This window comes from Acanthochromis polyacanthus, chromosome 21 (genome assembly GCF_021347895.1).
Source record: "Acanthochromis polyacanthus isolate Apoly-LR-REF ecotype Palm Island chromosome 21, KAUST_Apoly_ChrSc, whole genome shotgun sequence".
In the NCBI taxonomy this organism is placed as follows: Eukaryota; Metazoa; Chordata; class Actinopteri; family Pomacentridae; genus Acanthochromis; species Acanthochromis polyacanthus.
Window position 1 is genome coordinate 14,108,301 of NC_067133.1, and position 25,766 is coordinate 14,134,066.

The following is a 25,766-nucleotide window of genomic DNA, read 5'->3' on the forward strand; positions in this document are numbered from 1 at the left end:
GCGCTCTGGATAATTTCAATACTTTTTTTGCTGGTAACTGCTCATTTATTTTAATTAACTTTGTTTTTTTTAAAAAGAAAAAAGCCACCCCATCTAAAATGTAAACTGGTGTTGCAGTAAAACCTGGTACTTCACCCAGCATCAGATCTTGAGTTCACACAGAGATTGAGGATGTTGAAGGATTTTGCATTGTCTCTGTTCAAATTTTTCCTTTCCCCCCTCTATTTTCTTGACTATTTGGACAAGTCTGTGATGATGTGGTTGTTGAAAGTTTCCGTGTCAGTCCACATGGGGGCTTCAGCGAGCCATCAGAGCTCCCAGCAACCTGTTACTGAGGCTTGGAGGAAAGAATCAGCCAACATGTTAATAAAGCTCATGAAGAGTGGCTTATCATGTTTTGCCACTTGAGGGAGCGGTGGCTGCAGGAATCTCCTCTGCTCACAATGAGTGAAAGACTGGAGCCATCGGAGGGGTCAGGTGTATTGTTAAAAACCATCAGGAGATATTGACTCACCGGTTGCCTACGTGGGGTTTGGTTTGTTTGAATGTTGCCTTTTCATTTGACATATGACACATCCGCAGGCTTGAATGAACTTTGATTTCAGATGGTTTGACCTTTGAAGAACGAGCCCTCCGAGAAAACATTTACCTCGGCCTTGTTTTTCCCCAGCACCTTTCTCGCATGGCGATTCTAACTCCAGGTTTAAAAAATGGCCAAAATGTAGCAGCAGCTGCGTTTTGACTCTGAATTGAACATCCTGAGAGGATCCCCTCCTCTCCCCACAGATAAGACAGGTGCCAGAACTCTGAAGTAAATGTGAGTGTTCAGAGATTAGTGAGTTGAGCGGAGGGTCTGCGATTAGCCTATTTTCTGGAGTGTGAAGCGGTGAGATGAAGATGCATTTGCTCCTGAGCCTCCTGAGTCCATTTAGTGGCCTTTGCTGCCATGGAGGACTCTTCTATCAGAGGAGGCACCACAGATAAGCTGCAGAAAAAGGGCAGAAATGGGTTTTGACGTGAGCATTGCAGAGTCAGAATGGTGGATTGATGGACGTAATCATCACTTGAGCAGCAGTGGACCACCGTAAATGAACACTGAAGGTACCGTTCTAATGGATTTATCATGCTGCATTAAAGAAAACCCACCCAAGGCTTCACTGGGCTGCTTTTTCTTCTTAGTAAGGATAATTCAGGTTTATTATCTGCACTTGCTTTGTAGTTTAGGCTATTATTTAACCATTTACTGGTGTATGGATTTGTTTAAAAAGTAGGAATTAACTTCAGTTTCTTCGATGAAAAAGACCCAAATCATCTATCGAGGTGACTAATGAAGCCTTCCAGTATCTGAAGTTTCCCACAACGACGGCCATGTGAGACCAGGACTCATAGATCGTGAGGAAGTGCTCTCCTGGCTTATTAGTCAGTCCTTTGTCGATGATGCTTCGCCACGTTGCTCAGTCAGAGTCTCCCTACAGTCGTCCACCGGCTTTTGTTTTGGCCATCCACAGACTGCAGCTCTGCATGGCGGACTGCTCGCTTTACCAGGAATTACTACAGTGCAGATTTTATCACGTTCTCCACTCCAGCCATGCACATATTCTGTTTCTGCTCCACAGTACAAAGGCAGATAATGGAATTTTGTTTGGGGAACTTTCTACTTGAAACTTCTGTAAAAAGCAAAAATAAATAAATAAATAAATCTACACCACAGAGTAGGAAAAACTGCTGATGCTTTAGCAGATGGTCTGCAGGAAAATACTGTAAAATAACCATCTCATAAATATACTAGAATTTTCCACATTTATAATCATTTTTCAGACTTCATTATGAAAGTTAATAAAATGATAATATTTTTATTTATCTCTTAAAACTATAACATTTGCAAATATGTCATGTTAAAAACAACATTTTTTAAATTAAAATTTTATATTTATTCAGTTACAGGGTTTTAAAACTTAATTTTACATTATACATGCAAAGTCAGCCTATTTTTGTACACTGACAGTCATTAAAAACTTTGAGACCATATTTTTCAACATAATTTTTATTTTGAAGCCCGAAGCTGGATTTTCTTCATATGAATCATTTGTTCAGCATATTGGCATCCAGAAACAAAAATCTAAAGTTTCAAGAATGATTTCAAAATAAAGAATTTCACAAAAGAAAACGACATGACAAAATGACAACTCATCATTATCTCAACTACCAGGTCACTAGATCATCAGTAAATCCACAATGAATAATTACAACCCCCCTACAAGTAGAATTCTGCGTACATTTCTACCTCAAAGTTTCTATTGACTGTCAGTATACTTTATAGATGTTTATGTACTGGGGGGAAAAAATCTGTAAAATTAAAAATAGGAAAAAAAAATTAAAGCTGATATTTCCCATTAGCGTCTTTATTGTGTCTCCATAGGTCATGCTAACTACATTTATAGTAGAAATGGGCGAAATGAGGAGTCACACAAAACAGTGCAGCTTTAAAATAGTTTTCGCTTAAACCTTTTTAAAAGTTTCATCCTTCAGTTAATGCATATTTTGGGTATCTTTGGGCTTTAGTCCAGTGAGTTAATATATATATATATATATAAACTTTATTTCAGACTCCATTGGTCCATAAAAAAATAAAAAAATAAAAATAAAAACACAGAAAACAGAAAAATAGAGCAGCTTATATGCAGCAAATGGTCTGCAAACTGACCTTGGTGTAGTTTGCAATAAATGCTTGTTTAGTGCAAAGTTAGTCTAAACTATTGACCCACAACAGGTAGATTAATGAGAAACATGTAAAGTTCTAATGCCCCAGAATCATTTCACACATGGAGTTGGTGTACATTAGTACATTGTCACTTTGCAAGCATTTGTGGCATTTTGCAGTTTTTAAACCAGAAAACAACCTGTTATGCATCACAGCTGATCTCAAATCGAGGTTTCAGTCGGTGGAGATGAAGTTCTGACCAGAAAACCTGCTAAATCTGTCCTATGGGCAGAAATCAGAACATTACTACACCAGATGTTTGTTTTAGTGAAAACTGTGGTACAAAATCCAAATTTTCCAGCCAGAGCACCACAAATGACACTTCATTAACCTCCATCGTATTGAGAAACTAGATATCTCTAAACCTGGGCAATCGACCACCGTCATGGCAGCAGAGGTGACTGAGGAAATGTGTGTTATTGTAATTTGGGTGCACCAACCCTGCAGCATGTGCAGGCTGCCAACCCTGTAATGGTAAATTATCCTTCCTTTGGAAAACCAACATTTGCACGGGTGGCTGCGGATATTTGTGAGTCCCTCGAGGCATTTTCTTTTTAAATTAAGGCTAATAAAGAAAGTATCAGCCTCACTGCCATCACTGGATTCACCTTCCAGTCCTGTGGCCTTATCGTACGAGAGGGGGAGTCATTAAAATATAACATCAGTCGAACAGGCAACTGCGTTAGTCATGTTTGTCATAGTTTATTTGGTGTGGAATGAAGGCAGACAGATCTGAACAGAGCGAGGATGCAACCAATCAGATACACCTCCTCCACCTGAAAGTCAATTATGCAGCCTGCTCGCCTCTCCTCACATTTTCTGCCTGGCTGCTGATTCAGAGAGCAGCCCCAGTCTTCTCTGGCAGGAATCAAAGTGTGAGATAATCTGAGGGGACTTGTGGGGAGTAAAAAAAAAAAAAAAAAACAGGGCCCAGAGCCTCTCAGATTGGAGGTCACAGTCCTGGCTGGCACAGACAGGTCGGTAATTGTGGGCAGACGATCCATCCCTGCTGATCTGAGCAGCCGGTCCTGCATTACTGTCCGTCAGCTGTCATCTCACATCCAGATCTTCATCCCGCCTGCTCAGACACCTTTATCCATGCAAAGCACTCTCAAGCCAGAGAGGACGAACCCCAGAGCCTCACCCTGCCATCCAGGGTAAAAGACTACCAAATTGAGATCAATGATCAAAGCCAGACCTCTGATAACTTCTAGAATAGTGTGACAATGGCTTTTTTAGATGCAGTGAAGCAGCTTTTAGCGCAGGGGAAGGAGAGGCGGCGCGACATTAATATTCCATGTAGTTCTGCTGGGTCGGCCTGTGCATTAACAGACCGACAGAGAGACAAAACCTCAGGAGGATCAGAAACTACTCACCTGGTCCTGCATGTGAATAAAGATCCCAGCAGAGAGGGAAAAAATAAATAAAATGTTTCCGATTCATGAGCAGTCCTTACCCAAAATGCTGCTTCAGAAAAAAGGAGGTGCTGAAAGTCTAGATAAACTAACATTGATTCTTTCAGGTAAAAGATGCTTAACCTGCATAATTCCTCATTTCTGCAATAAGGGTCTCATGAGAGTTTGTGTGATTCAGGGACGTTCTCCCCCCAAATATCTCTCAAGTTGAGGAATATAAGGCAACTATTTCCTTTTTTTGAGGTCAAGCTTCTTATTTTTTGTTCATGGAGGAAAACATTACAGCTACAGCTCAGTTTACCATTTGAGACCCGCTGACTGACACAGATGTGGTTTGTAATTCAGTCTGTGGGGAATACTGATGAATTTCAGCATTTAAAGAAAGAAGAAAAAAAGCACCCAGCCCCAGACAGCGTACAATATCAGAGAAAATGACAAAGAACAAGCTCTAACAGCCTGGTCTCATACTTTACATCTCCAGGGAGGGGAACGGAAGGTGAAATGCTGCTTTAGGTTTTAAGTGTGAGGAGATAACTGCTAGTTGTCCTCTATGACACACAAACAACAGGGGAACTTTTAATTTAATGATGCACTTTAACTTCTTTACATAAACCATCAGCAGCCTCTTCTGAGCTGCAGATGGAGGAGAAGAGGCCACTTCTGTCGGGATAGGAATAATTTAACAGATTCTAAGTCACCATTATATTATTGGCGTTAAGCTGTCGAAATGCATATACTTACACTGCTCATTAACTCGGAATTTTATTTTAGTGGTCTGTAATATAACCCAAAGGCTACTGGCTTTAATGGAGAGCAAAAAATAAAAAATTATACACAGAAGATAATCTCCAGTATATTATCAAACAATCAGAGTTTTGTTCATTAGTTTCCAGTTTAAAAAAAAAAGAAGTCAGTGATGTTTTCCTGCTGCCAGTTGGTCAGAATTTAACTTTTGTGAAATGTCATTTAAGCCTGAATCCAACGGCAGTGACTCATTGTTGCAGGAAACTTCATTTTTAAATGTTTCCCTTTTTAATGATGCTCCTGTATCTTTTAATGAAAACTTATAATGCTCCTCACAGTAACTTATAAAATCCTTTTTAATCCCATTAAATGAACTGAATGAATGTGAACCCATTTAGCAAAACCTCATTTGTTTCCTGCAACCGTCCAAAATTCCACACCTATAATGTAATGTTGAATTTTTGAATTTGTTCTCTTGCAAACTTTATTCTAAAGTTTAACAAAGGACTTGTCAGATTGTCCTAATTTGAGTTTTCTTTAACCATTAAAATAAGTGCTAAAGTAGAGGGTTATGATAGGGAAAAATAAACAACCTATATTTTCCTTCATGCTACTGCATCTTATAGTAATTGCTGTAGAAAAAAAGTTTACTGCAATTTCTTTGCTGTTAGTTTACAATTTTTCCTTGTGTTAAATTACGGTGTGAAGCATTATTCAGTTTGATTTCATCAAGTGTCAGTGTTATTATAGAGTCATAACGTTTCATTGAAACAGGCTGGGGTGGATGGATGGGCCAACAAAACACTGCACTGGAACACAGGAAATTGCGGTTAGCTTGTCTTTCTGATTTTTAGTCTGCTGCATATTTCCTTGTAGCAGATTACGGAAATAAAGCAGCTGACCAACGAGAACACTGAACAGTAACTGCACAAAGCTGTCAGACTGGACACCACAGAAAATCTACATAAGAAAGTCCAGCAAGACAAGAAATGTGCTGCCAATTATGTCCTGTTGCACAACAAGAGGAAGCATGTATGTGTGAAGGTTATAACATCAAGTGTGAGAACTTCTTCACACCATATTGGCTTCAAGTGGAATTGTGAAAAACGTGAACTGACCACCAAGGTGGGGGAAAACAAAAAAAGCAAAACACACTCCTTGAACACAGCTTTTGTTACTGCTTATAGAAATTGGAAGTGGATGTAACGCATACAAAAAAAAAAGATCCATTTTGTTGGCCACAGTTAGAAAAAAGTGGAAATCTGGACAAAGACACTGCTGCACACAGCTGCCACCGCCTGCGTGCTGGCTTGTAACAATTAACTGGAGCATTGTGGACGTGTCTGAACCGAAATCAGACAGGAGAAGAATAAAAGCAAATTGCACATCAACACATCCAGTCAATCTGCGCTCGATCCAGGTGTGCTGAAGATGTCAGGCCGGCCGTCCCGAGGGAGCAGCTGGCACCAGCCGAGAGAAAACAAGGGATGCATCTGCAGAACAAAAACGGTCAGAATGAGGCTTTTCCTGCAGCAGAAATGAGGACTTAGCAAGAAGAGCACAGGTGCAATTAATAAACAGTGACTGCATTCAGTTTAGCTGTTCAGTTAAAAAGCTCTTGTTTTTGAGCAGCATCTGGGCTCAACTAAATGAAACTGAGATTTCATTAGTGTTAGTTACACCTGGGCTGCTCCTGTTATGACAAGACAAGATGCTGGTCAAGATGGAGGTGACTGACGATATTAATTACTTTGACCAACAAGCTGAAACCATTGTTTAAAGGCGCTATTGCCAGCGATTGTCCCACAATGCATGTTGATTAGATTTCTGTCCAGCTTGATCTGACGTGATTAGGCAACAGTAACTTCACAACATCAGCAGCAGCAGTTTGAAACCAGGCGCTGCATCCCATACAGTATTTTATAAAGAGGAACAAAAACTGAAACAGAAGAGTGCTTCCACAGCTTACACACACTACCAGTCAAAAGTTTGGACACGCTTTCTCATTTAATGGTTTTCATTTATTTTTACATTGTATGTTCTCACTGAAGGCATCAAAACTATGAATGAACACATACAAAATTACATAGTTAACACTGTACCAAGAGGGCTGCACATTTCTAAGGCTGCACATTTAGAGCACTTTCTATAGATAGCGCCACCTACCACAATAGATGATCACTAAAGTGCACAATTTACAATTTTAATGGATGATTTCACTCAAAACATTGAACTTAAAAAACTTATTTAAGGAGTATTCCTGTGAAAAGGACTGTGTTGTCCTTTTCTTCACGCTGGGAAATGACTATCATAACCTCCACATCCTGTCACATTGGAAATTTCAAATAGTTTTTTTTAAAGGACAATATGGGTTGTACAGTAAGGCTGCTCTGCTATTTTTTTCACAGAATATTCATTTTAATGGCAGCACTTGTTACATTGCATAACAGTGTTTCACCACAACAATTCCACCATCCTTATTTTGAGGGAACACCGAAGCCTCATGTTTCGCTCAGCTCCACCTACGAAGAAACACAAACAACTGTTATGTTTCTTCCCCCAGAACACACACACAAAAAAAGATATTTAAGGTCATAAATGGGAAAACTAATAAGAACTACGCTTTCAACATAGGGTTAAAAATAAAATGGATCCTCATTTTCTAAAAGATAACTGTGAGATTTAGGATAGGAGTCAAAAACCTCTTCATATAGTCTCCCAGTCGGGCTGATTACCGACAGTCCACAGCTGAGCTCTACTTCACAGGTGCAGCTGATCTACCTAACGAGCTGGGTGACTTTTTGTATCAATCCATAAAACAACCCAAGCCGTTTTTTTCCACTTACAGCATAATGATACAGTCATGTTCCACAAAATTAGCTCTCAAAGCAAGACTACTTTTGGTTTGAAACAGGAAATTAACATGTAAAAGTCTGATGTTTTATTTTATTGGCTGATCTATCTACCCCATCCAGCTCCTCCATGTTAATGGATGTGACATGAGCCAAACTCTGTTAAATAAATGCTGGGCCAATGGGATTTCTGTCCTATTAAACACCAATCATAACCTTGTGTTTATTTTTGTGTATAATTTTCTAATCAACTGGTTTTTGATTAGATGGTTGTCGTCATGACTGACAGCTGAATAAAGTCTTCTTGGAGAACTCTGAAGACCTCTGTTGACAAGAACAGAACTATTTGATTCATCATTTAGTTGACTCACATTACTAATGCGTTTTTGTTGAGCAAAGATAAGCATCCGGGGAAGTATGCCGTTTATCAAGCAAGATTTAAGCACCAATTTTTGGCTTCAATTCTTTAAAGTTGACAGATTTGGGGACATGTTGTGTATTTAGTTTAATTCTAGTAGGAAATATATTTAAACTATATTAATATAAGCAAATATAATGATGCCAGCCCTGGGCATTAATACATAAAATGTGGCTTCATAGTTGATCATATGCATGGATAATTTAAAAGAGAGTAAAACCAAGCAGATATGATTAAAAAAGAACTATTTTCTGTGGTTTATTTAGTAGCTTTATGTGTCTATACTGAAATATCACCTACACTCAAAAAAATAATTCATTGGATTAACATGATTTTATCTTGGTACCTAAATTCCATCTAAACAAATCAAGTACAACCAGCTTGCCTTGACCATGTAATTTGAACTCAACAATCATTAGTCTAATCTACATTATTTAAACATGTTGAAACAACAAAATCCCATCTTGCTGTATGAACCTTTTCAGATCTTGTTCTTTCTACAAATGTCAGTGTTGTTGAATGAACAAACATAAGCTCTGTTTGTCACACTAATATCAATCTTACTGGTTCAATTAGATTTGTGTTCATTGTTCGTACTAGTATGTATTAATTAACCAGCATTACAAAATAAAAGACTGAAAAAATTAATTCACATTTTATTCAAACATTTGTGTTTAACATTTATTTAACATACAACACAGTGCCAAATCCACCGTTGAAACATTCTAGTTGACCAAATTCTAAACTACAACAAAAAGAAATGCCATTAAAGACATAAATCTCATCCTTTGGTCCCTAAATAAAAACTGGAAAATAAGATATGTGCAGAATAGAAAATAAAATATATATATATATATATATTTCAAATCTTCAAATTTACACAAGGCAGGCATGGCAAAGAAAAAAACATTTGTGACTGTTATGTGAATAAACTGTACAATACAAAATAAAATCTCTGTAAAGTCACCGACAGCACAGGAATCTATAACCATTGTAGTGGCTTCTTAAACATTTTTCAGCCAAAGGGTGAAACTTCTTTAGCAACACTTTATGTAATAAAATCAGTAGTAAAGATACAACTCTATCTGTTCCAGCAACATTTAAATATAGGAGACATTTTAACTTTGGAGACTCTCTTGTTCTCACTCCACTGAGCAAACTATAAATTGTCATAACATAACATCATAACACATCATCATAACACCTAAATTTGAACTCTCAAAAGTAAACAAAATCCTCCCTTCAGACTTATTGTAGTCTTCCTCAAGCTTATTTGCTCATAAGCTTGTTCTTGAGGAACTGTGCCTTGGAAGACAGTCTCTGCCCATCAAGATCGAGGAATATCTTTTGCAGGACTTCAAAGGTGCATTTGAGCTTTGACGGGTAGCTCAGATTCAAACAGTATGTAAGTCCAAACAACAAAGCACAAGCAATTCCAATGCTCTGCAGGTTGTTAAGAACTTCCACACCTTCAATCAGGACACCGATGTCTTCTGGGTCTTCATGTCTCAGCTCCACTCCTTCCTTCCGGATTACATAAACTCCCAGAACAGTTTGCCCCATGGACGCAGTGGCCTCTGTGTCTGTGTTCTGGGATATACAAGATGAAAGACAAAGTAAGATATTCTGAGAGCTTGCACTGAAATTTTTAATTTCCTACATTTACAATTTTTTAAGGAATATAATGGAATATGTTGAAAAGCAATGGGCCTAATGGCAGCAGCTTCTTGCAGGATTTCGTTCTGTACTCAGTGCTCAACTGAGAGGATATGCCCTCTGAACTTTGGCACACCTGCTGTGGAGTTGTAGGGAAACTCCTTTGTTTTCATCAAACTTGCTGTTTCTTAACTACAACCGCTACTGGTGCTCAATTTGCCAGTTAGGAAATTAGAAAGGTTTTATACTTTATAAATTTGTTCTACTATTTGCATTAAATGAATAACAAGAAACCATAAGTAAGTGAGTGATAAACACTGAGAACATCATGCAATAGAAATTTCTTGATGCCTGAATCGTCATCCAATAGCAAGGCTAGCCCAGATTCACAGCTCAATTCTATGCCTTTTTAGTTACGGTACTCATAATCTATTTAACTCACCTTGTATTCCTTCACAAGTTTTTCGTGGTCTTCATTCAGGTAGATGCACAAGGACTTGAGGACGCATGTTCGTCTAGTGTGTATTGTGTCATCCTGACAGAAATAAAGGAACCAATTATGATGGTATTCAGCATGTTTTTGACAGAAATGTGAAAAAAAGCTTAAAATTCGTGTTTTCCAGTGGGAAGTTTTGCAACTTTAACCCACCATTTATTTGAAAATACTTGGCTTTCAGGAGCCCAAAAGGGCAAGTAGCCAACATCTACACAAAATTTCAATAAAATCACACACAAAAAAAGAGGTAATTTTGGGTTGGGAGTGATTGTTCATTCTGACCAAAAAAATTCAGTGTTACCTATGACAACTTCACCTGTGGCTATGGCTTATAAGCACAGACATAAAGATGAAGACCAACTTTACTCATCCTGAAGAAAATTGATTTAAGAGTTGTGACCAGCTTTATTCTCTGGGCACATTTCCGACACATTATACATGGTGAATCACACTCTTAAAATTGACATAACAAAGTCATTCCTTTATAAAAATTATTTCACAAGCCAAGCCATTTAAATACAAACCTTGGAAATGTCCATCATGACATGTTGGATCTTCCTTCCACCTGCTCCACCTTTATGTCTAAAGATCTCTATCAGACGGGGAGAGTACTGGTCAAGTGCAGCGAAGAATGTCGAAAGCAGAGGCACAGTTGATATGCGCTTGAATTCATTATCGATCTGAAAAACATCGAGGCACATGTCACTCATCCAATCAAAATGGCACAGAAATATACGGCACAAGAAGGATCAACACTGATTAAGTTATTGCTCACTGTATCTGTTAGAACAGAAAAATCTTGGACAATGGAGTGAAATTATTTATCAGATCTGACACAAATTGCCATTATTTTCTATTCTCATGCTTGTGTGCACTGAAATCGGAGCACATCAGGGACATTTACCTCTTTCTCATTGAAAAGAGCTGGCCATCTGCTTTTGAAGTCTGCAACGAAGGGTTGTCCTTGCAGAACTTCTTGCCTCCTGTATGAGAAAGTCTTGTCCATTTTTGCTGTCACTGTATGCCAATTGTCTTTTTTCATGTACTCAGAAAGCAGTGCAATTCTCTCTTCTTCAAGACTCTCGGTGGTTTCTCCTTTTGGGTGTTCTGGACAGTAATTGACTTCTGCCCTTCTTGGCTTTTTGACATTCAATGCTGCCAGAGATTTATCTTGGTTCTTGCTCTTCAGTGAATTAAGCATTACCTCGGCACATCCCAGCCCCCTTAGTTTGCTTCGGAGGTTGGCCATTTTTGTGTGGATGATGCTTCCTCTTTTTGTGTGTGTAAAATGTACTATGGACATTTGTCCTGAAAGAGCAACCATTAAATACACAGTTAACTGTTTCTATATTGCGCAGATGTGTTCCAATATGAACAAAAAAGTCTCTTTCTGTTGAGATGTCACTGCGATCACACAACTCACATTTAAAAGTTACTGAACTGGAAGCTGTTGATACAAGCTGATATGGATGACATTTATAGACATGGGCTTTGAGTCCAGTCCAAGTCTTGAATGAGCATGGACAACTAACATTTATGCACAGATAATGTTGGCCTCTTCCACAATGATGGTATAGTTTATAATGTTTAAGTAATTTGTACCTAGTTCTCTCTCTTGTGTCACAATGTCTGCACTGCCACATACACCTCACTGAAAGAACAAGACAAAACGGGGTAAGGAAATGGCAAAATTAATCTAACAAATGACTTAATTCACAAACTGACCATGCGATAATGCTACAACGCAGTGTTGTCATGGCAACACAATAGGTCAATATTATGTACATACTACATCTGGCCATCAATAGCTTTTGCTTTCAATGCATTTCTAATTCTATAAACTTTAAATGTGTAAATATGTGTACATGCAATACATTTTTTTTGACAAAAGTATTTACTTACCATTTAAAAAACAGGGTGCATACAAATGATCATACAGAGACACAGATTGACTTGCACTCAATGTCTGAAAGAAACAAACAAAATAACTGTTTTAAAAATCTTCAGCATTTATAACAGGACTTATATTTCTTAGGGCAGCAGCTACAGAAACATTTCTCAGTCTCAATTCAACCATAAAGTTAAGTCATATTTGGGGAAATGTGGACACACAGAACCATGGGGTCCTCCATTTTGCCCTCCGAGCAGGCGAGATGCCGCGTTCCTACGTCACAGCGCGGAGAAGTCAAAGTTAAACAAGTCTGAACTTTGACCACGGCGAGCCTGCGGTCTCACCGATCTGCCTGCTGCGCTGAGGCTTTGCTTGGCGCAGCGGCATGCCGTTGATGCCCGGCGCAAGCAAATGAAATAAATAGGTTTCAGAGCGCGGCGTCGCTGGTGCTGTGTCCGTGGACAACCGCGCTGTATCATGCATATATAGTATCGTATGTAGTGGATAAAACGAAGCCTGGAGGCAGAGAATTATGCTTCGGCATTTTAGTAATGGAATTACTCCAGGAATTGTTTCAGCTGTAACGTTTCTATTGTAAATATCTGATATTTGTTTGGATGGGTCAGAGCAAATGAAATTGACACACAAAATAAAGCATTTTACAATTTTACAATGAACATACCTTAGGACTGACAGTTGCACCTCCAAATATCCCTCAGACCTAAATACACGCAGCTGTCTATGCCCTGGCGCCAATCCGCCTCCGCACCCCCAACACACTCGTTTCTGTCATACTAACGATTGTGTTGACGGTTTAACTTTTATATACCGTGATTTAGCACAAGGCATCTTTACATTAAACAAATACCAGAACTTCAATGCATAGTTTACCACTGTAATAAATGCACAATTAGCCGAAGCAAAGTTAAGCTAGTTAGCATGTGAAAACCGAGGGACAAAATTACTAAGCTAACGAAAACTATACAACGCGGAAATGTCCCACAAACGTCTGATAAGCGCTCGCACTTTTGTACTGGATAAATTCATGCATAAATATATAAAGTACTTACTTGTAAGAGCGAAGATAACAAAGGACTGAGCGGGAAAGGACCTGACGATTCTTCAGTTATTTCCCAGGAGACCTTGGGGCATGGAGCATGCGCAGTAGCTGACCACTGGAGTCATATTGCTTTGATTAATCTCATTCTTGTTGGACTCACATGAATCAATTTAATTGGTTTGAATTTCTTTGAAACCATGTACAACCAACAAGAACAAATCATTTAGTAAACATAAACATGATTAATTCATTTCATTTAAACATATTTCTACTTTATTAATCAAACAACTGCCCTTGTTGATTTTTTTGAGTGTACAGCTTTGCTCCAAAGTACAGTAAATCACATTAACTCAACTTTCCAAGTTCACAGTTAACTGTGCAGGTTTCCTGAAAGAAGATCAGAGTTGTACTGGGAATAAATGAAGTCTGAAGTTAAACCTGCCAGCAGGAAGGCTGTGTGTGACTGCAGGTGAATGGAAACACCTGAATTCATTCAAGCTATTAAATTAAAACCAGTGAGAACAAATACTTCTGACAGGAGCAACATGTTAATTCACATGAAATCTGATTATGGCATTTTTACATGTGAGTAAGTAAAGAGATCATTTTTAATGCCTGCTTTTACTCTGACGGTTTTCATGATCACACTTGCAAGAGGCAACGCAGCTGGTTGAAATCAATCTCGTTTACATAGTTAAGAAACAGCAGCTTCAGCATGTGCTGCACAGATTTTCCACCCACTGTTGCTTTTATTTACACTCTAAGCAAGAAAAACTGCAAACTTTGTGTCGCCATAAATGTTTACCAAACTGCATCCTTTATGACAAATTCATCAGCTCATTCTTAATAGCGTCTGCTCTTTCATTGTGCATTATTAGCTTGACAAATGGCTGAATTGGCTTTCTGTTGCACTCATTAGGCAACACCTGAGTTTTGTGTCCTCCCAGGCAACAATGAGTCAAATGGGAGGTATTTTTGTGTGTCTGCGCTGGTGTGCTTTTAATAAATAAACTGTGCCGTTGCGAAGTTAATCTGATGAGGGGAGCAAATCAACAGGGGAAAACTGAGACGAGACTGAGAAAATGTAGTCAGGGCTGTTATTTCTTTTTGAACCAAAGAAACAGCACATTTTTCTTCATTGCTGCACATGCTATAATATAAACTACACAGTGAGTGAGCATGTGGGGAGGCTTGTACATGAACCAACATGTCACTGGGGACATGAAATATCTCCTACTACAGTTTAAAAGCAAATTAAATGAGATGGTTTTAGTGGTTTTTGCTGTTTGGCTTCTCTGTTTGACATCATTTACAGCCTCTAGCAGCAGCCTCCTGCAGAATGTGCACAAGCTCACTCTAACGAGGACCAACACAGGTGTTTGTAATGAAGCAAATGTGGCCAAGGAAATAAAAAGCCAAGGCTAGACAGTTTTAGATGTGATGCATGTGATAGTAACATCTAACACTGCAGGAGAAATTGACCAAAACTAAGCAGGAATTGCTTGGTCTGAACGCTTTAGGGCTTTTGGGGGAACTAACAATAACCTCCTCACTTTAGTTAAATATATGTTGGACTCTTATGGGGAATAAAAATTAGCTTTTTGTTTTAAAGTTGGAGCAGCTGAGTTACTTTTTGAAACGCTTGGCTGTGCAAAGGACCACAAAATTATGTGATTTTTACAGAATCTGGGGAATTTTTAAGTGAAACCTAAAATAAATTTTTGAAGCGATTATGATGGGAATAACAATTTTTAGCTTAAATTTAGATATTTTTTCCAACTGAACCATGTGTCACACATGATTAGTTCAAGAACTGTCTGAAAGTGGAAAATCCAAAGATTGTTTCTGTTTTTACAGTTTGTAGCACTGATAAATGGTATCACTTTCTATTTTTTTTGAAAGATAAAACGTATTTCAAACCTGCCAATCAGGTTTTGGGGTTCAGTGCATTTAATAACTTATAAAGAAGCTTACAAGCTGTTCTGAAACTGTAATAACTTCTGTTGAATTTTGCTTTTCGCTCCTAAAATGTGACCAGTTTATGCAATAAAAGCAGAGACTCCGTGTCTAAATATGCAAACAGGTTGAGCCCTGTGTTGCTGTTGGCACTACCAAGCTGCTGTGATCATATTTCCTTCAGCACATTGTGAAGAAGCTCAGATTATAATGGGTGGTCCCCCACTATTAGTGTCTTTGTTTTTGAGCCCAGCAGCCCTCAGCCTCCACATCCACCTCTGCAGCTTTGATTTTCCTGCAGGCCAGAGAACATTCCTGCTCCAGAGACAGGCTTCCCTTGTTTTTGATGTAGCTTCACACCTGCAGTAAAGAGACGGAAAGCCCTGCTTCATCGTGCTGCGTTCTTGCTATCTAAAGGTGGTGGAACATTTTCATCTTTCTGAAATAAGAGGGCTGTGATTGTGAATTCCTCACTTTTGACAAATCAAGATGAAATGGTGTCCTTTGGTAATAAACTCTCCAAAATAGAAGAATATGAGAATTTCCTCTTTCCTTTCACAAATGTTAATCAGTGGTGAAGTGAGCAGTTCAGCTTCTCCTCGCCTGTAAAGCCAGAGAACGAGAGTGGCAACATTTCTTTACTGCTGTGCACAGAAGAAAAGGATAATCACACTCTGCAGTGGCTTCTGAGTGGAGATGATGTGAGCAGATAAACACAGCCCCCACGGGGAAGGAAGACAGACAAAGACAGATTTGCTTTATCTTCTTAAACAGTGGCATACGTGAAAGGTTGATTTTTAAGGAGTCCAGAGATAATTAAGACCTCAGTCTCATGTCAGCCCCTTTCCTTCTGACAAGACATTAAAGTGCAGATTCTCAAAATCCTGAGGATTCACAACTTGGGATACGCTTCATTTGATTTATTGTGGAGCAGCATGTCACAAACTGCACACAGACAATTGTACTTAAGTATTTTGGAGTATGGATTACAAGAGGTCATGATGTGGTGGGACAAAGAGATTCAAAGTCATGAAAAAAGTGATACAAAATGATTTGAAGGTGATATGGAAAGATGGCAAAAAGATAAGTTACCATAGAGAGGCACATGACCAGAAAACATATAATATGACAACGACATGCAATAGTGACAAAGAGACCACAAACTGATGCAAAATGAGCACAAAAAGATGCAAAGAAAAACAAAAAGAAGCAGAATAACCACAAGGAGACATAAAATGCTCATAGTCACCATGAAGAGATTCAAAACAACCGCAAACAGTTGCAAAGTGACAATGCCCAAGCGAAAAAGCAAAGTCACTATAAAAAGATGTCAAATGACCGGCAAAACAACCTCAAGTAGATACAAATTGAACAAAGTGACCCCCACCCAAAAAATGAAATTACCACAATGAGACAAACAGAGCTATAGACACAAACGGGGGCAAAATGACTTCAGCGACATATAACTTGACCACAAAACAATGCAGATCAACCAGAATGAGTTGCAAATTGATCCTAAAGAGATGGTAATCAACCACAAAGATATGCAAAGTAACAAGACGCATTGACCACAGACTGATGCAAAGCCATTTCAAAGAGATGAAAAATGACAAATGGACACAAATGGGTATAAAATGATCATAAAAATATGTTAAGTGGCCTCAAAGTGACGCAAAATACCCACAGTAAGTTTCAAAATGATTCTAGAGAGATGGGAAACAACCCAAAAGGTACACAAAGTGACACAGATTGACCACAAACTGAGTGTAAAGAGTCAAAGTGACCATGGATTGATACAAAGTGACCTCAAGGAGATGCGAAATGACCATAAAGAGACACAGAGCTGTAAAAGCACCACAAAGAGATTTAAAGTGACCACAAAATGATCTAAAATCACAACAAAGTGCAAAAGGGACACAAAATGTTAAAGAAACTAATCAAACAAATGTAAAATGACCTCAAAGAGACATAAGATGAAAACGAAGGAATGTTAAGTGTCTATAAAATGAAGCAAAACAGTCAAAGACATGTAAAATGACCACAAAGACAAAACATGATCAGCAATGTTGGTTTTATTCAAATTTGATGACAACTTCTGTGCTCAGATTTTGGAACATTTAACATTAAAATGATTGTTTGGTGCTGTGAGAATCAAACAATGGTTGATTTATCTTGATTCAAATCCAAAGCTTTCCTACCACTGCATTCTTGCAGAAAAAACAAATTTGTCACCTTTTCCATCGTGAAAGCATTACATATGTAAAACCTGATTCTGCCTGTGGTGCCATTTCTCTTTAAGATTCAGGCAGGAGGCTCATCAGCAGGAATATCTGACACCTGTGTTGACTGATCTAAGCTTTATGTTCCACCTGGTTTGTTTGCTTGTTTCGGTTGGGTTTAGACTCCCACTGATCTGTTCCTTCTGCAGCCCTGCAATCCTTTACAAACTGCTGGCTCTCACACTTCACTTTCTGCCTGCTTTAGTTTGTTTTTCTTCAGATAAATATTCACTTAATGCAGCCTCGTCCTCTGTTTCTTCCCCTGTGCTGCGGTATGGCAGCACAATATTTAGGCTGAGTATTGTTCTGCAACATAATGCTCAGTCATTGAGGAAACACAGCAGCTTGGTTGTTGAAGTCCGTCTCGCAGCTTTCACCTTTAACTGTCTGAATGGAGCAAGCTGAACTCTGCTCTCTCCATAGAGCTCAATACAAACAGAAGCACACTGGCAGAAAGACAAATCCCTGCTAACCGCATTCAGATCACTTTTTTTTTAAGTGGATACAGCGTCGCTCGCTGCCTGTGTCTGCTGAATAAGAAATGGCAGCTTACAGTATAAATGAATGAACCCAGTCAAATGCTTCTGAATAGACACGCGAATCCACAGGGAGGCCAATTGTTTCTGAGCCGGGGAAGTTTTCATTTATCATGAGGAAGAATCAGGAATGAAAAAAAAAAATCGGGTGGGATGTGAGACTGTTTCTATTGAGGAGAAATGAATGGAGACTTTAGCTGAGGTAAGGGTTCCTGGCTGTGGTGATGAATTGGTGGAGGCTTATTATCATCGAACAGTGTGGTGATATAATCTCTGCCTTTTCATAAATCCCTGCCTGTGTCCTTGGTTTAAATTTACTACAAAACTTTTTAGTGCTGCACAGCGACATAAGGTGGCTTGGTTTTCTGGAAAGTCCGCTTGAAGAGCAGCAATTAATGTCTTAAAGTGTGCAGAGTACATAAACACAGACGACATGACAGTTCCTATTAAGTAAAGCCAAAAACTCTCAAATCACCCAATCTGTACCGTTGTGATCGGGGATGGAGATGTGATATTGAAGTCCCACCTCCTGATACCCCTTGTTGCAAAGTACACCTCTAATACATTTGCCCAATGCAACTGTGAACAAAAGTTTAAATACACTTGTAAAGACCATGTATATCATGGCAGTCAATAACCAGTGACTCCTGTAATACTCAGTTTTCTGATATCCTGAAATGTATGTCTTTGTCATGAAAATCATTATTTTTTATTGTGAATGCTTGTTTTAACTGCTGCATAACAAGTTGCCCTTCAAGGGACAAAAAAAGTTGAAGACTGAAATCGACTAGGTCAACTAGGCACTTCTGGTTTCTGTCCACAAGCTTCTGGTTGTATCTTTGCAGTTCAACTAAATATTGCATGTTGTCTGTCCAACTTGCTTCTTCATCAGGTTCCTGATGTGGCTGAAGTCAGGACTTTGGGGGAAGCCAGTCTAAAACTTTAATAATAGCCTGGTTCAGACCATTTCTTTACCACTTCTGATGTGCATTTGGGGTCCTTGACTTGTTGGAAAACCCCACTGTTTCCAAGATCAAACTTCTGATTAATGATTTAAGTTTTGTTTTTAAAGAATGTGGACGTAGTCCTCCATCATTCTCTTTATTTTGTGTAAAGCACCAGTTCCACTGGCAGTAAACATAATACTGCCACCACCATGCTTGACTAGGTTTGGCGTTAGTTAAAGGACTCACCACCAAAACGTATCTCTGACCATAGAACTTTCCTCTAGGTGGCCTTTTCTTTGTCCATGTGATCAGCAGCAAAAATCAGTCAAGCTTTAACTGTTCTGCTTCTAGAGAAAGTACTACCTTCTTTGTGGCATAAAGATGTGAAACACTATGGACACTGACAGCTGTGTTCCAGCAGCTTCTAGTTCATTTCAGATCTGTGTTTGGTGATTCTTGGTTATTTCTCAACAATACTTTAGGTTTTCTTTCTGATTGTGGCATTGACATAACTGTGCCAACCACTTACTACTTTGCACAAATTATCCTGAAATGGCTCAAAGTGATTTTCCTGACTTGTTCAAGTTCAGTGCTCGGCTTTACTCAGGCTTTCCTCTTGTGGCACTTGTGTGCCTTTTTGTTACCTGTATTTTTTTTTTCTATTATGTGTTTTTTAGGGCGTTGTTGTTTTATTCTCTTTGATTAAGTCAAGGATATCAAATGAAATACAGTTAAAAACACATGAACTCTTTCCTTCTTATGGAAGGAAGAAGCATCATGCTGACTATAACAAAGTATTGGAATTCCATAGGTTCGTAAATATTTGTTCCTTCCTGACCAGGGGCTATAAACAATGTTTTTCACTGCATTTGATTAAAATCCACCGTTTCCTCTCTGCACAGCCTGCAGAGTAAACATGATTGTTCTGCCTCGCAATCCAAATCGAATCATAAACCCTTAATATCCCCACTCTCCTGTGCGCTGCTGTTTTTTCTTCTTTTGGGTGAAGAACAGTGGCTTTGCTCTCCTCGAAGCGACGTATCACACTTTCACCTCACAGTAGAATCACAATGCAAACCAAAAAGACATAAGGCAGACTTTGGACTGATACTTTCTCCTCCTTCTCTCTGCTATCTGACATGATCTTCTCGAGGCCCGTTGTTCTCAGCTGCTGGCAACAAAATCCGACTCTTGCTGTTAAAACTGAGTAAAAAATAACAGTGGGGAGAGCTTCACCTGTGTAATCCCTTCTGAGGCAGCCAGTAAGTCATCCTGTTAGTTTCTCTAATCTGGATTCTATCAGTGTGAAATCCTAATAAGTATGAATCTGATACAGTTTCTTTTATTATAAATTATTTCAACTCTTCTCCACTGTCAAGACAGACCTGGGGGACCTGAGCCTGTCCGAGCAGAGACCTTAATTTCCCTGCAGTAGGCCTACATAGCTTGAAGTCGCTCTATTTATACATCTGCGTGAGCAACCCTGGATAAGATCTTTAAATTTGATGTCACAGCAGCAGACTGGACCGTAGGTTGTCAGTTCTTCTACCGCAACAAAAACACCTTCACTTGCAAACAGAAGTGTGAGACGACTGCTCAGATGCACAATAGCAGTGATTCGGGTTCACGCTCATTTGCTCAGTCTTGAAGCATTAGCACCTCTGGGATCTGAACTCCTTTTTTCTCGTTCGCTCTACCGCCGCCCTGCTTGGGTTCAGTAAAGGAGCTGAAATAGACGCCAATGAGCGTTTCTTAAAGCTGAAGCCATTCATGCAGACAGATTAGATGATTTATTGTGACAGTCCTCATCTTTGGGATGAAATGGACCTGGGCTCACAAATTCAGTCTTACCTGCCTGCAAGAACAGTCATTCCAGTCATCTCATTGATTTTTGATGCTTGGTAGTGTTTAAAGGCAAGCTAATAGCCTTACTTTTGGGATGATTATAGTGATTTATTTATTTATTTATTTTTTTATAGGGGCTTCACTACTGATCACCTTCAGTTAATCCATCTTTTATTTAATATGGGTCGATTTCTAACAAAGCATATGTCTTAAAATAGCCGAAAACACCTATCATACATTCCAGACTATTTCAAAAGCAGCTTTTTTGCCCCAAATTTGAAACTTACTTAATATACACTTCCTTAAAACATGGAAAAGCAGCAAATACTCACATATTCATAAGAATAGAGTTGGCTTGTGATCATGTAATTTTTTTTGATCAGTTCTTGCATCATCATATTCTGAACACTTTGTAACATTTGTAAGATATTTGCACTAGTGTTGGATGGATTGATAACAAAATAATAATCTGATACTAAACTATTTTCTCCAGCAACACCAAGAGTTCGAAATTGACCAAAATTTAGATTCTCAGAAAACTTTACATTGAGTGTTCCAAATTGTGCATGTTTGTTATTGAACTTTTTGTAGAAGGCATCTTTTTCTTCATTAGTAATGTAATGCTATCATGTCTCAAATAGCATAATAGTTTAATACCATTACAGAAAGCAGACCTGCTCTTAAATGTCAGTGTTTGGTTGGCCCATCCATCCACCTGACACTCCTCATTTAGAGGACTTTACAGCTTTATTTTGCCATGAATGTAAACTCACCCAGCATTCCAAATCACTTACTTTTAATTTTCATTGCAGCGTCTACAAGCTCTCCTATAAAGTACATATGCATACATTTGGGAAATACTACTGATATTTTACCTTTCTGCTTTTAATGTCTTCTCATATCCGCAAATGGAAATCGCCTAAAATTTGTAACTTAAGCATGATACCGTGTCGTATGGGACATATTTTCTGCTGCAGTGGATTGTATTCAACATGGTCAGACAAGCACGCTGGGTTGCATACTGCAAAATGAGACCTGATGTAGCTGGACATCCTGGTATTTTTCAAATACTACATTTGGACACACTAAGTTTGTTTTCTGGTGTCTAGTTCATACTATATTGTTTGAGTCCACTGAAATTTAAAAAGCCCTGAACCTGACCAGCAGAGTCTGACATGTCTTGAAATGAAGCAGTCTGGGTCTTTTAGGATTTCTATGTATTTCTTTGACTGTATTTCCATCTTCTCTGTTACATCACTTCTGGTTTACATTAGTTGTTTAAATACGCCCCAGAATTCAACTTTCCCTGAGCACCACTGTTTACTTCTTCCCTCCTCATGGGGTCTTAAATCGCCCATCCGATGCTGTAGGTGTAATGATGGCACGTCTACAGTATAATGGCATGCGTTATGCTATAAAGGCCCGTTGATTATAATCGCAGAGCTCCCGCAGAGCACATATAGAGACCAGAATAAGCAAGTTAAAGAGGAGCTTCCACGGATATCCAGAGACAGACAGCTGAAGTAAATCACCTCGCCTTCGTATCTCTTCCTCCCTGCTCTTACAATCAGCAGCTCGGCACACGCAGAGTATTGCCTGTCCAGTGTAATCACTGAGCTGTCTCGAAGCACATGGAAGCCTGGATGTGCACTGGAAGCCGAATATGACAGACACATTTCAGATAAACAGAAAAAAGAGCAGGGAAAAAGAAGAAATTCGGCGACGAGCGTCCCCATGCAGCAGTGAAAGACGTGTGTCGTCTTCAGATCATAATTCATGTTAAATCCAACACAATAGATTAAACTGCCCATCAAAAATGCACTTTGCATTGACGTTTTTCTATCGTTCAGCCAGATTTATGCAGTATCTTTTGAAGCTTTGGGATCTCTGCTTGTATTTAAACTAAAACACTGCAGGTTTGAACAAAGTTTGGCTGCCCAGCGTGAGTTTGGAGTGACTGGCAGACGGGGCTGTTTAGTGGATTTAACTCTGGGTTCTGTTATCGAGAAAAAATGGTAAGAGCACTGAGATGATGCTTTGTGTTTCATAGCTGAGGCCTTGGGCTGGAAGTCTGAGGAAAGCAAGCATACTTACATGAGTGCTTTTTGTGTCAAAAATGGATAAAAATGATATTGGTTAGTTGCTTGCCCCTTACAGTCTTACAGAATCTATATTTTAGATTCTTTAAAAATGGATAAAATGGTTTCAAAGAGATTTGAGACTGTGGTGAAATCAAAACGGCTTGAGAAAGTTCAAGACCTCCTGCAGTGAGAATTTATTTTGTTGCTTGAACAAGAATGTTTTGTTTGGTTGTTTGTTTGTTTTTTAATATGCTGGTGTACATCTGAATTACTCCAATATTTCAACTTACTATCATGTACTGTACAGCAGTTTTCCAGTGTTGAGCAGAGTTGTGGGTGAGCTGGTGTGCTCGACCTGCACTGATGAAGGGGGCAAGCTTATATATAAGCCATTTGAAGGGAGGAATAACTTTCAGTGGGAAAAACTACTTAATTTCTAATTTTGATACACGGAGATGAGCTTTTTTTTTTTAGGGGTTTAATTAAACTTCTGAGAAATTTTTCTACATCTAGCCCCACTGTCTCAACCTTATTTGTCGTAAGCGCTAACTGGACAAAATGAAAGTTGCGAAAGCTAAGAGCAACTTATGTCTTCATTTCTTTACATGTTGTATGTATGAGCATCTGGTACACCCAAAACAAACCACAAGAAGAAACTGCTTTCTTGTAGCCTAGCTGCACTAGACCCATGTTCTGAAGGCACAAGGGTCTAGGGCAGGGGTCGGCAACCCGCGGCTCCGGAGCCGCATGCGGCTCTTTCAGCCCTCTGTTGTGGCTCCCTGTAACTTTGGAAAATAAATTGCTCTGCCTTTCAGGCGCGTTTCAATGCATTTTAATATAGAGCGTTTTATTGTGAAATTACCGCTCTTATTTTGACGCGTCACTCCGCCGGATGTGCTGCTGGGGTTTTCCTCTGGCTGGGACATGACTATGCATGAGAGCGCAAGGTTGATGCAGAGGAGATGGAGAAGCAACACCTGTAGTTTCACATCGTTTTGTACTCAAGAATGGCAAGCCTGTATATTAAAGCTCCACTCCAAGAAAGACACGTCTTGTCTTTGATTCAAAAGTACTCGTGATAGGGTAATACACGTTACTCGCAAGAACACGGCAGCAGGTCAGAGAGTCAGAGGAGTGTCGTCTTGGAAAATAGGGCAGCGACTTACCGTAGAAAAATTATTAGCTTAAGATAAATAGATTTTACAAGTTAAATAGACACTCGCAAAATATTGATTTCCAGCTAACAATACGTAACATATGAGGTCCAGGAGCAAAAATGACATTAACCAGGTAAGATAAATATTAGTGGTAGGACACAATTTTAAAAAATGAATCTAATTAGAGGCTTTGTAATTAATTAATCACGACTGATTAACAAGGGCATAGAGGTAAAAAAAAAAAAAAAAGCGATATATGCAGTGTTATCTTCATTTTAAATGCCAAAAGGATTTTGCGGCTCCCGGTGTTTTCTTTTCTGTGGGAAACGGGTCGAAATGGCTCTTTGAATGTTAAAGGTTGCCGACCCCTGGTCTAGGGCCACTCGACAGGGAAGGAGGCGGGCTAAAAGGTTGTCTTTCAAATCACTCTGCAGCAATTGGGTAGGTATACAATCAATCAGCGCAACGAATAGGCTGACGTAGTTCCTGGAGCGCCGGCGGATTGTGGCTAAGTCCCGTTAGCTTCCCAACCTGCGGAGCCAACTGGTATATTAAGGATTTGCCTTATCCCGTCGGCATAAGTCCAAATACTACTTTCTTCTCAATGAAACACTTCAGTGCCGTCCTTTGTTTATCTTTCAAGTTGAATTTTAGCTTCAAATCTTTAAGGGCTGTGGCCAAAGCCGAGTGGAAAGATAACTGTTTATTGTGCGCCGGTTGTTTCTGTCAGAATCGTCGCGCCTCTGTCGTCACTTCGTTACGCCCGCCTTCTGACTCGACGTTTCATGGTGATTCGTCCAGCCAGTTTTAGGAGAATCCAGCCTCGAGCCTTATGGAGGGTAACGAGACCCACCCTGGCAGAGAATTAAATTCGTTGCTGTGGGTTGTCTAGCACAGCTAGGCTAGCTTTCTTGTATAAAGTAATCAAAATCCCCCAAATCTAATTTTAATCAAAAAACATCTTCAGTTCATGTGTTGAATAGATTTTTAGTATCTGAAAGAAAACAAAGTTATTTTAGATGAGTTCAGTTTATATACGCGAGTCATTCAGTCTTTCATGTGCTAGTGAGATAACGGGACTGCTCTCAATCTATCCACTAATAAAGCATCATCTTCTAAATTTAATGACAATTACTTCAGGCAAAGCCATTTCATTAAGATTCAAAGACTGAAATAAACCAGATATTCATTCACAGGGAAGCTTATTGATGGTTCTAATACTTTTCTAGCACTAAACGGGTTCCAGAAATGTTGCAAATGGGAGATTTATAATCTAATAGCTGACAAATCCGTAAATGTTTGAGTTTCTTGTGCTTCGTCAGGATGTATGCCACTAAACTCATTCCACCTATAAAAATTAAAGACTTAAACTTTCTTAATGATACGATGATGTGACGATGGACAACTTGAAGATATAAGAGTCCATGTCGTGTGCATACAGATGAGGAATGGACCCTGTTTCATCAACCAATTGCAAATGTAGGTCCTCTTCCCCTAAGCGCTTAATTATAGATAAGGAGGGGCAATTAAGACGAGAAATTAGCTCATATAAGTGAGTAACCACACCTTTTCTAAGTGAATTTACAGCCGGGACGGATGCTGTCCAACATGGTTCTATTGGGTGGATCAGGGAACTTGGCCAAATTAGTTCACACAGTTTTCAACCTTTGAA

General features: G+C 39.1%; 1 protein-coding gene across 1 annotated transcript; it reads right to left on the bottom strand.

The window, feature by feature from the left end:
* Positions 1 to 8,543: 8,543 nt before the first annotated feature.
* Positions 8,544 to 13,580, bottom strand: LOC127531549 (uncharacterized). Its single transcript, XM_051941125.1, has 6 exons — positions 13,304 to 13,580; positions 12,245 to 12,308; positions 11,247 to 11,993; positions 10,867 to 11,022; positions 10,289 to 10,381; positions 8,544 to 9,780 (listed from the first exon to the last, which is right to left on the bottom strand). The coding sequence occupies exons 3-6, from the start codon at positions 11,664 to 11,666 to the stop codon at positions 9,460 to 9,462; spliced, it is 990 nt and encodes a 329-aa protein (XP_051797085.1). The 5' UTR covers positions 11,667 to 11,993; positions 12,245 to 12,308; positions 13,304 to 13,580; the 3' UTR covers positions 8,544 to 9,459.
* Positions 13,581 to 25,766: the final 12,186 nt, after the last annotated feature.